The sequence below is a fragment of the Stigmatopora nigra genome, chromosome 8 (assembly GCF_051989575.1).
Source record: "Stigmatopora nigra isolate UIUO_SnigA chromosome 8, RoL_Snig_1.1, whole genome shotgun sequence".
Taxonomy (NCBI): domain Eukaryota; kingdom Metazoa; phylum Chordata; class Actinopteri; order Syngnathiformes; family Syngnathidae; genus Stigmatopora; species Stigmatopora nigra.
Genome location: NC_135515.1, coordinates 205,064 through 215,528, shown reverse-complemented (window position 1 = coordinate 215,528; position 10,465 = coordinate 205,064). Strand labels below are relative to the sequence as shown.

Genomic DNA, 10,465 nt, shown 5'->3' with positions numbered 1-10,465 from the left:
CCCTCGTGTGGCTATGCACGATTACTACTCACTACGGCTGTTAATAGCGGAAACCTATTGCTGTCAATGTATTATACTACTATCACAAAGTGGTGTTTGTTTTCCGCGCATGCGCAAGTGGCCTCTCGGCGGCGGCTGCTGCTGCTGCTTGTGTTTTTGCTGACTGTGATTCCGGATGAGCACTTTCGTCTCGACTGAAAGCACACAAATGCTACCGATAACAAGCTGACACGCCAGGTCAGTGCCAATTCTACTTTTATTTTTTGAAACCAATTATTCCGAGCCGACTACACTTCTTTCAACGTAGTTTAGTGATGACAACTTTAAGATGTTGCTCGCGTTATTTGAAGACGCCGACCTCGCCTCAAAACTGCCTATGTCGTTTTTTTACTCTGTCCAACCTTCTTGAAAACATTCAGAAGTTTGATATCAATTATTTGCAGAGAAAAGTGCAACTAACTAAGCTTTCCGTCAGGCATTTTGACCCCCCTCGCCCCCCCCCCGTGTATTCCGTCAAGTTGGCCAATCATGAGTCAGCGTTTTCAACTTGTTTCGACTAGCTTACAAGTGCGAAGAAAACATCGACTAGCTTGATATTTGGACTCGTGACCGTCACAAAATCGAACGGTTAATTCACTTGTAAAGACTTGTGACGTTCGGAATTGACCGAAACAAAAGCCCAGTTGTGTTTCAAGTTGGATGGGACCACTAACATCACTTAAATGACTCAATTACTGTTCTCAAACTCTTTTGAGTTATTGACAACACATTGTTTACCCCCCTGACAGCGATGTATGTATGTCGTGGGAAGATGTCAATTCATGGCAAAAGCATGAAAAGTCAGTGGAAAATGGCCTCGGGGCGGCCATGTTGTCAGGGGCAACATTGCCATCAAACGCAAGGACATTAAGAACTATATTATTTGTCAACGGCCTCTTTTACAAATGTCAATAATCTATCTGGTGTTTACCATCACATATGACGGAGTTGACTCATGGCCGCCCCGCAGGCCCAGAGTGAAGCTGAAGCATGGCGCCGGAAGGACGCCGCGTCTCCGGCTTCACCTTCCAGTCGGCGGTGCACAGCGCCCACGTCCTGCGGTGTCTGGACGAGCAGCGGCGACGGGACTTCCTCTGCGACCTGACCGTGGTGGCGGAGGGCCGCAGCTTCCGGGCCCACGCCGCCGTCTTGGCGTCCTGCAGCGAGTACTTCCGCGCCGCCGCCAGCGCCGCCAGCGCCGCCAGCGCCGCCAGCGCCGCCTCCAAACGTGACGCCGTCTTGGCCTTGCCGCAGGAGGTGGGTTCCGTCCGTTCCGTCCCGGCAAGAAAGAATTTGTGTGGCGTGGTCCCCAGGTGACGGCGCGGGGCTTCGAACCTTTGCTGCAGTTCGCCTACACGTCCAAGTTGCTCTTCACCAAAGAAAACATCCACCACATTCAAAGCTGCGCTAAACTCTTGGGATTTGCCGACCTGGAGTCGGCGTGTTTCCATTTCCTCCTCCCCAAGTTGTCCGCGGGGGAGGCCGAGCCCGCGTCCCGCGGGCGGGACCCCCGGGCCCGGTCCCCCGGGCCGCAGCCGTCGCCCGCGTTCCCCCCGAGTGGGGCGCATCCGGCCGGCGACGGCGGGCTCCCCGCCTCTTCCTCGGCGCGCCCGGCGTGGTCTCCGTCGGACGGCGAGCGGGTCCCCGGCCCGCGTCCGGACGTCCGGGAGCCGTCTGTGCCGGGGCCCGGCGCCGACGGATCCCAGGGATTCCTCCTCCGCCGGAGGAGGAGTCGGGAGGAGCGCGAGGTGGCCGAGCACCTGGCCCGGGGATTCTGGTCGGAGTCTTCTCCGGCCGGGAGCGCCGCCCCGCCGGACCCGGAGAACGGCCCCTCGGACTTTGCTTGGCTGCGCCATCTGGACCTGAGCTCCAATCCGGCCGACTGTCCCTTCCTCAGGGAGCTGGACGTGGACGGCCACGTGGGCGAGGAGCCCCAGTCTGGCGGCCGGGCGCCGTCCCCGTCGGAGAAGAGCACGTCTTCGCTCAACTCGGGCGACACGGACGGCGACGCGGACGGCGACACGGACGGCGATTCCGAAGCCACCCGTCAGAGAGCGGCCGAGGTGGGTTTTTTTCGCCACCTGCCCTTTTTTCGCCCCCCCCCACCCCCACGTGGCAACGTGCAAATGTCTCCGGCCAGGTGGCGCTGCCCTTCCCGGTGGAGCACATTTCCACGCTGAGCCGCAGCGCCTTCCAGCAGCTGGTCAAACGCGACCCCATGACCCCCGAGCAGCTGGATCTGGTCCACGACGTCCGGCGGCGCAGCAAAAACCGGGCGGCGGCTCAGCGCTGCCGGAAGAGGAAGATGGACGGCATCCACCACCTGGACCGCGAGATCGCCACCTTGGTAAGTTCGCTACAGAGTTGACCCCATTTTAAATGTGAGGGCGGTAGTTGGGCCCCTTCGGGGCGGCCATCTTGGCCAAGTGTCTGCGTGCTTGGCGGGACTGAACGGCTGTGACGTGAAAAGTTGTGAGTGGACGGCCACTGATGAGTTTTTTTTCTTCTTCCACCGGCATCAGAAAAGCCAAAGGGAGAAGCTTCTGGAGGAGCGCACGCAACTGCAGCACGACCTGGCGGAAACGCGACGGAGCATCGGCGGACTGCGCCGGCTGGCCTGGGATGGCCAGAGGCAAAGTGGCCCGGACCGTTTCTCCCCGTCGCCGCCGCCGCCGTCGCCCGAGGCCCGCCGGGACGCCGTCCACGTGGAGCCGGACTGAAAAGAGGGTGGGTGGACGTCCTTCTCATTCCCAAACCGTGGACTATACAGTGTTCTATTATGTGTTTCTTAACAAATATGCAAGTCACTAACTGGATTGAAATGAGAATACTACAAACGCTAACACAAACTCATGCTAGCTAGTACTAAATAAACGATTGCGATATGAGATGCTATTCAATGCAAATGCAAAATTACGGTTGCTCTTCAAATGCTTCCCTTTTTTAATAAAGATCATTTTTCTACAGAATACTACTCTTAAATATATGCTCATTCCCCACAAAAAAATAAAATCTGTAGTAGAACCTTAAGACCGTTAGGTGGCAGTAAAAATCCAATTTCTGATCCGTTATTGCCCGAGTTGCATGTCAATTTCATTTTTAATTTCCATTTAACAACTATATACTGAATGCATTGAAATGTTTTCTTAAAATCCCCATAATCATTCCCACCAAAGTATAGTTGTCACTTGGAATGTCTGTAAAGTCAACAACGGGGGTGCCGGAGACAAAAGTGCAGATGTTTTAATTTGTTCCTAATCCGCCTGTTTGCTAATCCCGGCCGCCATCTTTATCGGAGCAATAATCGCTGGCGTAATTGGAAGATGTCATGAGGAAAAGTGAGGAGCTTTTATCAATGAATGGCGGGTTAGCTATCCGTCCGGGGGAGGGGCTTTTGCGTGCCTGTGGGGAGGGGGCGGGGGCTCGCAGGGGCGCAGGAGAGATGCTGATGAATTCCGAGATTGGGCTTAAAGTGCTTTCATTTTGTTCGCCCGCTCTTTAATCTTCTAACCCTGCGGTCTTAATCATAAACGGGAGCAGGTTTTTAATCTGCCGTGAATGAGGCCGCCGCGGATTAGCGGGCCAACGAACGGGAGGGCGAACGGGAGGGCGAACGGGAGGGCGGGAGGCCCTCCACCTCGCAGCTGCCGAACCCACCAACCAACCAATGTCCCACTGGCTCAAATTGTCCTTGGCATAAAGAATATAATGGCCGTAGTACTTGTTTGGCCCGCTTTTGGTTGATTTTCCCATTTTCCAGAGAACTTGAGCCTATTACCCCATGGCGTGGATTTTGATAGGGAGGACGTCATACAAAACAAAAATCATCATAATAATAATGGGAAACACTTTTATTGAAATGTATTTATTTTCAAAATTAGAAAAAAAAACAATATGTATATCGCTATTTAGTAGTACAATTTTTAGTGAAGAAAAAGTTGGTAAACATTTTAATGAACGGGTTTAAATTTTAATTCATATCTGTCCATGAACAAAAAAGGGGGGAAAGATGGAAAAAAAAAGTCTTAGCGTATGGTAGGGGGTGACCCGGTTGATTATCACGGAAGGCCCCGCCCCCTGCCCCAGGTCCCCGACCTTTGAGCCACGCGAGCGTAATCGTGGCCGTAAGCCGATCCCCGCCAGGCGCCGCCAACTTCATTTCGGGGGCTGCTATTCTATTGACGGGATTAGGTCGAGCGAGGAGGGCCGACCGAACGGCCCTTGGGCCAAAAACACCGGACGGCGCCAGCTAATCTGAGGGCACTTCCCGCCAAAGTCAGGCGGCCGCGGCTCAAATGCGCACGCCATAAAGATGGCCTCCAATTATGATGACAGTTTATTATAAAAATCTGGTTGTCTGATCAATGAGTCCCTTAAACCCGAGTTTAGCCGCCGTTGACATGTGCCAAATAGCAATGTGGCTCGGCCCTGAAAAGTCCAACAAGAAGAAGCATGCTATAAAATGACGGTGAGGGGAGGGGGGTTCAATGGACGGACACAAAGGGATACAAGGATATGAGAACAAGAGCTTTTAGCTTCCTTTGTGACATAGTTAAAAAGAAGACCCGAACTTCATGAACACAACAAACGCGACAACGATACCGACGGGTAATTCCACAATGTTTGCAAGCCTTGGCATGGCCCGTCTGATATGCCGTCCAAAGAAAAGCAAAAGGATGTTGTCCTGACTGGCAAATGGACACCCAAATGAAAGTTTGCAAAGGCCCTGATGGTAAAGCATCATTAGCCTGGAGAGCTAGCACGCTAGCACGCTAGCCGTCTGTCCTATTTCCAGTGGAAAGGACAAAGCGTGGCCTTCCTTCCACGTTTCTCAGTACTTGTTGTGCCACTCGCACTGGCCCACGCTCACCTCCTCGATGTCCAAGTTCTTGCGGGATTTGTAGACAAACTCTCCGATGGCCACGAAGACGGAGAGGACCAGGCCGGCGGCCAGCACGATGAAGATGCCGCCGATGTTCTCCACGCCCAGGGCGCTGGCCTCCTTGCTGTCCTCTTCGGGGCAGCCGTTGCCCCGCCACCATTTTTCTTTCATCATGTGGAGCTTGCCTTCCTCCTGAAGCTGCAAGATGGCGATGGTCACCTTGTCCCGGTAAGGGGAACCTGCGGCACAAGCCGGGGTGGAGCCCACGTCATTGTATATTTGGAGTCCCCGGCCTTACCTATGGGGGTCCCCACGCCGTAGCCCTTGGAGTACCCGGCCTTACCTATGGGGGTCCCCACGCCGTAGCCCTTGGAGTCGATCAGCCCCCCGATCTGCGTGAGGTTGCAGTTGCGCTGGCTGATGTACTCGATGCTGGTGGACTCCATGAGGAGGGCGTAGTCGGTGGTCAGGACCCTCTGGATGCCCTCGCGGTTGTTCTTCACCAAGGCCGTGTTCTTGCGGCTGCTCATGAAGGCCCACATCTTCTCGTAGGTGGAGATCTTGGATTTCTGTGGGACGGAGGGAGGGAGGGAGGGAGGGAGGGGATGGGATGAGTCGACTCGGTGGGGCACTCCGCCCCACCACCACCACCGGGCTCACCTTGAAAAAGGTCATGGTGGAGCCGTCCCTCACGGCGCCGTACTCGATCTTGGTCTGCTTGGCCAAGTCGTCGGCCGAGTCGATGGGCGAGTCCATCCTCTCCACCGTCAGGAAGGCGGCCAAGTTGGCCGTGTACGACGAGATGATGATCAGCGTGAAGAACCACCAGATCCCGCCCACGATCCTCGTGGAGAGCGCCTTGGGCATCAGCTCGGAACCTGCCCCCCACCCCAGTCCCACGCGGCCGTCCGTCAGATGCCGCCCTGCGTCGGATGCCGTCGGCCTGGCGTGACCTACCTTGCTGCATGAGCGCCCCCACGCCAAACCACACGCTGTTGATCAGCGTAAAGTTGTTCTCCACCACGTCCGAGTCGGGGTTGCAGGGGTGAGGGTTGTACCACTCGTACGGCGTGAACCTGCGTGGAAGGAAAGAGCCACTCGACAACGAAAGACAGAGGAAATGGAGCACGTGGACAAGGATACCTGGCGATGACAAAGAGCACGCAGCTGACCCCCAGGCAGGCCAGGAGAACGTACATCCAGATGTCGGGGGACAGCGGGTTGAGGAAGGAGAAGACCCCCGGGTTGGTGCCGTTGGGCTTGTGGTAGAGGATGCTGATGCCCAGCGTCATGAAGGGCTTGGAGAAGTCAATCACCTTCTCCCTCACGTAGGTGATGGTGAGGGGCGCCACCGCCAGGTCGGCCACCTGTCCCGGAGCTCGCGTCACGCTGGGGTGCGGGCGGTGGTGCCGGCGGTGGTCTCTGAGCCTTTGCTACTCACGTGGTCAATGAGCTCGCGAACCATGCCGTTCCACTCGCCCTTGTCGTTCTGGGCGCCGTACTTGCCGTCCGACACCAGCTTGACCTCGTAGGAGAAGCCCAGGATGTTGGACAGCTCCTTCAGGAGGTCCAGGCAGTAGCCCTCGAAGCGGTCGTTGCCGTACAGCGGCTTGTCCGACTTTTTGTACATCACGTAGGGGTTCTCCTGGGGGGTGAAAGGTAAAAGCCGCAAATGTCGTGCCCCTGGCGGCGGTCGCGTCACTCACCAGGATGGTGGTGACGATCAGGGTCCTGTTGGCCATGGAATCGGTCACGTTGGTGCCCATGTCCTTGTTGCTCTCGCTTAAATTCAGGCCCGTCTGGGAGTTCCACACGCCGATCTGAGAAGAGGCAGCCCGGCGGTCAGCGGTGGGAACTCCTCGGAGCCCGACCCGTCCCACGCACACCTTTTTCCAGACTTTATTCAGCCGGTTGTTGCCGGCGATGATCTGGCGGGAAGAAAGAAAGAAAGAAGCTTTTGTAAAAGGCCGTCCTCCCCCCTCCTCAAAGGAGGAGAAGGTCCAAAAAGTCCCGGAGCACCTTCTCCAAGGTGTCCTCCTTCAGGCTGATCACGTCCAGGTCAAAATCTTTGCGCAGGCCGTCCGTCTTGTTGATGACGATTTGTCCCGTCAAGCCGTTCCACTGCGCCTGCGGGAGGAAGCCCTGGCCCGTTAACCTCCGAGTCGGGCTAGCCGGGCGTCGTGGGGCTAGCCGGGCGTCGTGGGGCTAGCCGGCGTCGTGGGGCTAGCCGGCGTCGTGGGGCTAGCCGGCGTCGTGACTCACGTCTTTGAGCATGTTGATGAAGCGCGCCCCGAAGCGCCACGGCTTGTGTCGGTGGCACTGCAGCGAGCTGACGGCCATCTGGGCGGCGCGCTGCGAGGCCGCCGCCACCATGTACACCGCGTCGTACATCAGGGAGGCTTCCGTCTGCGGAGAGGCGCTCGCCCTGCTCACCCGGATGGCCCGGATGGCCCGGTTCCACCCGGTTCCACCCGCTTTCTTTGACCTACCGTCATGACGCCCTCCATGGTTCCCGTCTCGGCCTTGGAGGGGGATTGCGAGCGTTCGGCGGCCCACTTCTCCACCACCGCCGCCACTCTGGGCTCGTCCACGTTGAGCAGGCGGAAACCCGTCATGTTGACGCCGCTGTAGCGGTAGGGCTCCAGGTCCAGCGCGAACAAGTCCTGCCGGCCCACACGTAGAAATCAGCCGGGACGGAAGAAAGTAAGGAGGCGTGAGCGCGGGCCCTCCCGCTTACCAAAGTGGTAAAGAAAAAGTGGTAGTATTCCGTCATCATCCCCATGGACAGGATCTGCCCAGAGTCGGCGCGGAGATTGATTTTGGGAGTCCGGCGGAGGCAGTCTCGGCCAATGCTACGCTACCTGCTTGAGGACGTGGGCGGAGGTCTGGTAGGAGCAGTCGAAAATGACGTAAAACTCCTTCCCCTTCTTCATCTCTTTGAGCAGCGGCCTGGCGTCGCGACTTCCCACCGGCAGCTGGCGGATCTTGATTTTGATGCTGTAGCGGGACGGCGCTTTGATCAGCTCTTGCAAGCGAATCAGTCCTTTGACAAAAAACAATAACAAAAATGCCATTTCAACAAATTGTTGCACTTTCAATGTGTTTTTTGTTTACCCGTGGCATCCTCGTAGACCACGGTGACCGTCTTCCACTTGTAGTACTGCACAATGTCCAGCACGGCCCGACTTATGGAGGCGTATTCGGGGTGGAGGTTGATGTAGAAGCTGTCCCGGTTGTCCACCGACGGGTGCTTCCAGCGCGTCTGGATGTGCGGCACCTCCAGGGCGTTGCAGATGGACTGGACGGCGCTCACCGACGAACTGTGCGACGGGCCGAACACGGCGCCCACGCCCAGCGCCAGCTGGTCGCAGGCTGCCCTCGGAGAAAAGGCGCCATCAGGGGGAGGCAAAGGGAGGACGCCAACCCGCTGGACGGGCGCTCCTCCGTACCTCTTCTGGACGCCTCGAAGCTGTCAAAGAGGTTGACTCGCTGGATGTCGTAGGTCAAGGTGGTGTTGGGCATCAGCGTGCGGTTCCGGTTGATGTTGCCCACGGCAAACTTGAAGGCCAGCTCCTCCACGCTGATGGGCTCGCTCTCCAGGGTCTCGAAAATGCCGCCTGCAAAACCGGCGGCAAAAAAAACCTCAATGAGTTTAGCGCTGCCTCCTTCACTTCCCGCCTCGGCCAGCAGGGCGGCGTTGCGGGGGTCACCCGGGCGGCCCGCTTAATCGCCCTCAATCGTGGACGGGCGGCCGTCGGCCGTCTGGGTGACCTCATCTGTGTCATCCGCCGCTAATCTGGCCCATATGGCCGCTTCCAATTAACATCTGCCGAACCTTCCTCGCTTCCTTCTGTTCCACGCGGCTTCCCGTAATGAGGAGAAATCCTCAAACGAGCCACGCTAATCTCCTCCGCGCGCAAAGTCGGGGAAGGGCAGGTCAGGCGGGCCACATTGGACGGATCTGTTGCAATTCAAACCCATTTCCCCGCTAACAAATTCCCCAAAACAAACACTGACGCCCGTTTGCTATCACGTAGCGAGCGAGCCGGCTAGCCGGTTAGCCGCCGGGTTCCTTAGCCACCGGGGTCCCCCCCCCCAAAAAAAATGGGCCCGACAAAGAGAGCTCAGTGGCCTGTAACGAGGAGCAGCTGATGCCAATCCACTGATTGCACTCGCAGGACACTTAGTATTGGGGAAAGTTTTTCTCTTTAGAAATTCGAACACAAATCACTCACTTTTGCTCCTTTTTTTTTTATTTTTGCCCAACCCGGTTAAATAAATGCCTAGTCTTATGGGACACTACGTCTTCTTTCATATGTCCAATGCTTGATTTGGTTGGAGGCACTCGCTCACTCCTCAAAAGTTTGCGTTTGAAACAAAAAAAAGTGGTCGCGGGGCGGACTCACCGATCCGGAGGACCTGCTGCCAAGTGAGCCAGAACTCTGCCGTCAAGTAGAGCAGAGACAAGAGCAGGCCGTTCCCTTTCTCCTTGGCCATGGTCCTCTCGTCCTGTCTTCTCCAGCATGGAGATCACTTTTTCTGGCCTCCGCTCAAGTTCACGCTGACGGTAACGCTGACGGTAACGCTGACGGGAAGGCCCGCTCCCGGCCCCCGGCTGGCTGGCCCTTGAGCCGCGTGGCCCGCCGTCTGGCTCATGGCGGGTCAAGGGGGTGAGGGAGGGGAGGGGAGGAGGGCCGGATGCCCGACTCCAAAATGGGCCTCGAAAATCCCCTCTAGAATGGGCTCTCCATCTTCACTGCGCTCCCAGCATCTTTTCGGCGTCTTTGGTCGCGCTTTTCCCGGCGTGCGCTCCAATTGGAAATGTGAAGAGAGGATGTTGGAGTTCGGGAGGGAGCGAGGGAAGATGTTGGAGGATGTTGGAGGCTTTGGAGTTGGAGGGATGGAGAGAGGGAGGGTTAGAGAGCTTTGGGAGGATGGGGGACGGCAAACGGACCCTCCGCTGCACAACTTCAAAATAAAAGGCACCAGGCCGGATTAGGAAAGTTGTGGCCTAACCCTACCACCGCTAAACAGGAAGCCCCGAGCCCAGCGCTCCAGAGGGCCGCCGTCGGGCCGCCGTCGGGCCTTTACTGCGAAAGGGGGGTGTTTCCGGCGAGCCGACAGCCCGGGGGCCTTAGTCGGACGCCCGATTGAGGACACGGGCGAGTCGGCTGATCCGCAAACACGGATACGCGGTGGAGATTAATTTGAAATCTGCTCGCGGTCGACCTCGACAACGTCTTTGCTCGGGAACACCGAGGAACCCTGATTAAATCTTGGCCCGTGCGGCCAAAATTCTAATCTTGGCCGCGGCTCCTCCTCATCCTCTTCTTCATCCTCCTCTTCCTTCTCAAACTGGTTCGAAATTGGGGGTTCCAAATCAACACACTATCCTATTTGGTCTTCCCAACTTGATTTGTTTTCTTTGGAAAACCGATTCCCAAGACGCCGATGCCCAGATTTACGTAAAAAAATATATACATAAATCATTAGAAAACACAACTAAATATGGGAAATTAAATTAAAAATCAAAAAGTCCTTCAA

General features: G+C 56.6%; 2 protein-coding genes across 4 annotated transcripts; one reads left to right on the top strand and one right to left on the bottom strand.

Annotated features, from left to right (window-relative positions):
- Positions 1 to 90: 90 nt before the first annotated feature.
- LOC144200473 (transcription regulator protein BACH1-like) lies at positions 91 to 3,008 on the top strand. 2 transcript variants are annotated; one of them, XM_077722656.1, is made up of 5 exons: positions 91 to 237; positions 1,010 to 1,296; positions 1,353 to 2,102; positions 2,180 to 2,386; positions 2,562 to 3,008. In XM_077722656.1, the coding sequence occupies exons 2-5, from the start codon at positions 1,030 to 1,032 to the stop codon at positions 2,757 to 2,759; spliced, it is 1,422 nt and encodes a 473-aa protein (XP_077578782.1). In that variant the 5' UTR covers positions 91 to 237; positions 1,010 to 1,029; the 3' UTR covers positions 2,760 to 3,008. The 2 variants fall into 2 exon arrangements, with proteins under 2 accessions (XP_077578782.1, XP_077578783.1); XM_077722657.1 differs by lacking the exon at positions 91 to 237 and adding an exon at positions 511 to 627.
- Positions 3,009 to 3,875: 867 nt separating this feature from the next.
- LOC144200321 (glutamate receptor ionotropic, kainate 1-like) lies at positions 3,876 to 9,933 on the bottom strand. Of its 2 annotated transcripts, XM_077722399.1 has the most exons (16): positions 9,328 to 9,911; positions 8,371 to 8,538; positions 8,036 to 8,293; positions 7,783 to 7,964; positions 7,659 to 7,712; positions 7,411 to 7,584; positions 7,184 to 7,327; positions 6,941 to 7,048; positions 6,808 to 6,849; positions 6,628 to 6,741; positions 6,363 to 6,566; positions 6,065 to 6,288; positions 5,879 to 5,997; positions 5,582 to 5,799; positions 5,265 to 5,490; positions 3,876 to 5,160 (listed from the first exon to the last, which is right to left on the bottom strand). In XM_077722399.1, exons 1-16 carry the CDS (start codon positions 9,416 to 9,418, stop codon positions 4,871 to 4,873), a joined length of 2,616 nt encoding a protein of 871 aa, XP_077578525.1. In that variant the 5' UTR covers positions 9,419 to 9,911; the 3' UTR covers positions 3,876 to 4,870. The 2 variants fall into 2 exon arrangements, with proteins under 2 accessions (XP_077578525.1, XP_077578524.1); XM_077722398.1 differs by having other exon boundaries at positions 5,879 to 6,288; positions 9,328 to 9,933.
- Positions 9,934 to 10,465: the final 532 nt, after the last annotated feature.

What these genes read in the sequence shown, in the direction of transcription:
- LOC144200473 (XM_077722656.1), top strand. Translation starts at nt 1,030, where the DNA reads ATGGCGCCGGAAGGACGCCGCGTCTCCGGCTTCACCTTCCAGTCGGCG. An exon ending in TCTTGGCCTTGCCGCAGGAG is followed by an intron (nt 1,297 to 1,352) that starts GTGGGTTCCGTC and finishes CGTGGTCCCCAG; the next exon opens with GTGACGGCGCGGGGCTTCGA. An exon ending in ACCGCGAGATCGCCACCTTG is followed by an intron (nt 2,387 to 2,561) that starts GTAAGTTCGCTA and finishes CACCGGCATCAG; the next exon opens with AAAAGCCAAAGGGAGAAGCT.
- LOC144200321 (XM_077722398.1), bottom strand. Translation starts at nt 9,418, where the DNA reads ATGGCCAAGGAGAAAGGGAACGGCCTGCTCTTGTCTCTGCTCTACTTG. An exon ending in CCACCATGACCTTTTTCAAG is followed by an intron (nt 5,491 to 5,581) that starts GTGAGCCCGGTG and finishes TCCGTCCCACAG; the next exon opens with AAATCCAAGATCTCCACCTA. An exon ending in CGGCGTGGGGACCCCCATAG is followed by an intron (nt 5,161 to 5,264) that starts GTAAGGCCGGGT and finishes CTTGTGCCGCAG; the next exon opens with GTTCCCCTTACCGGGACAAG.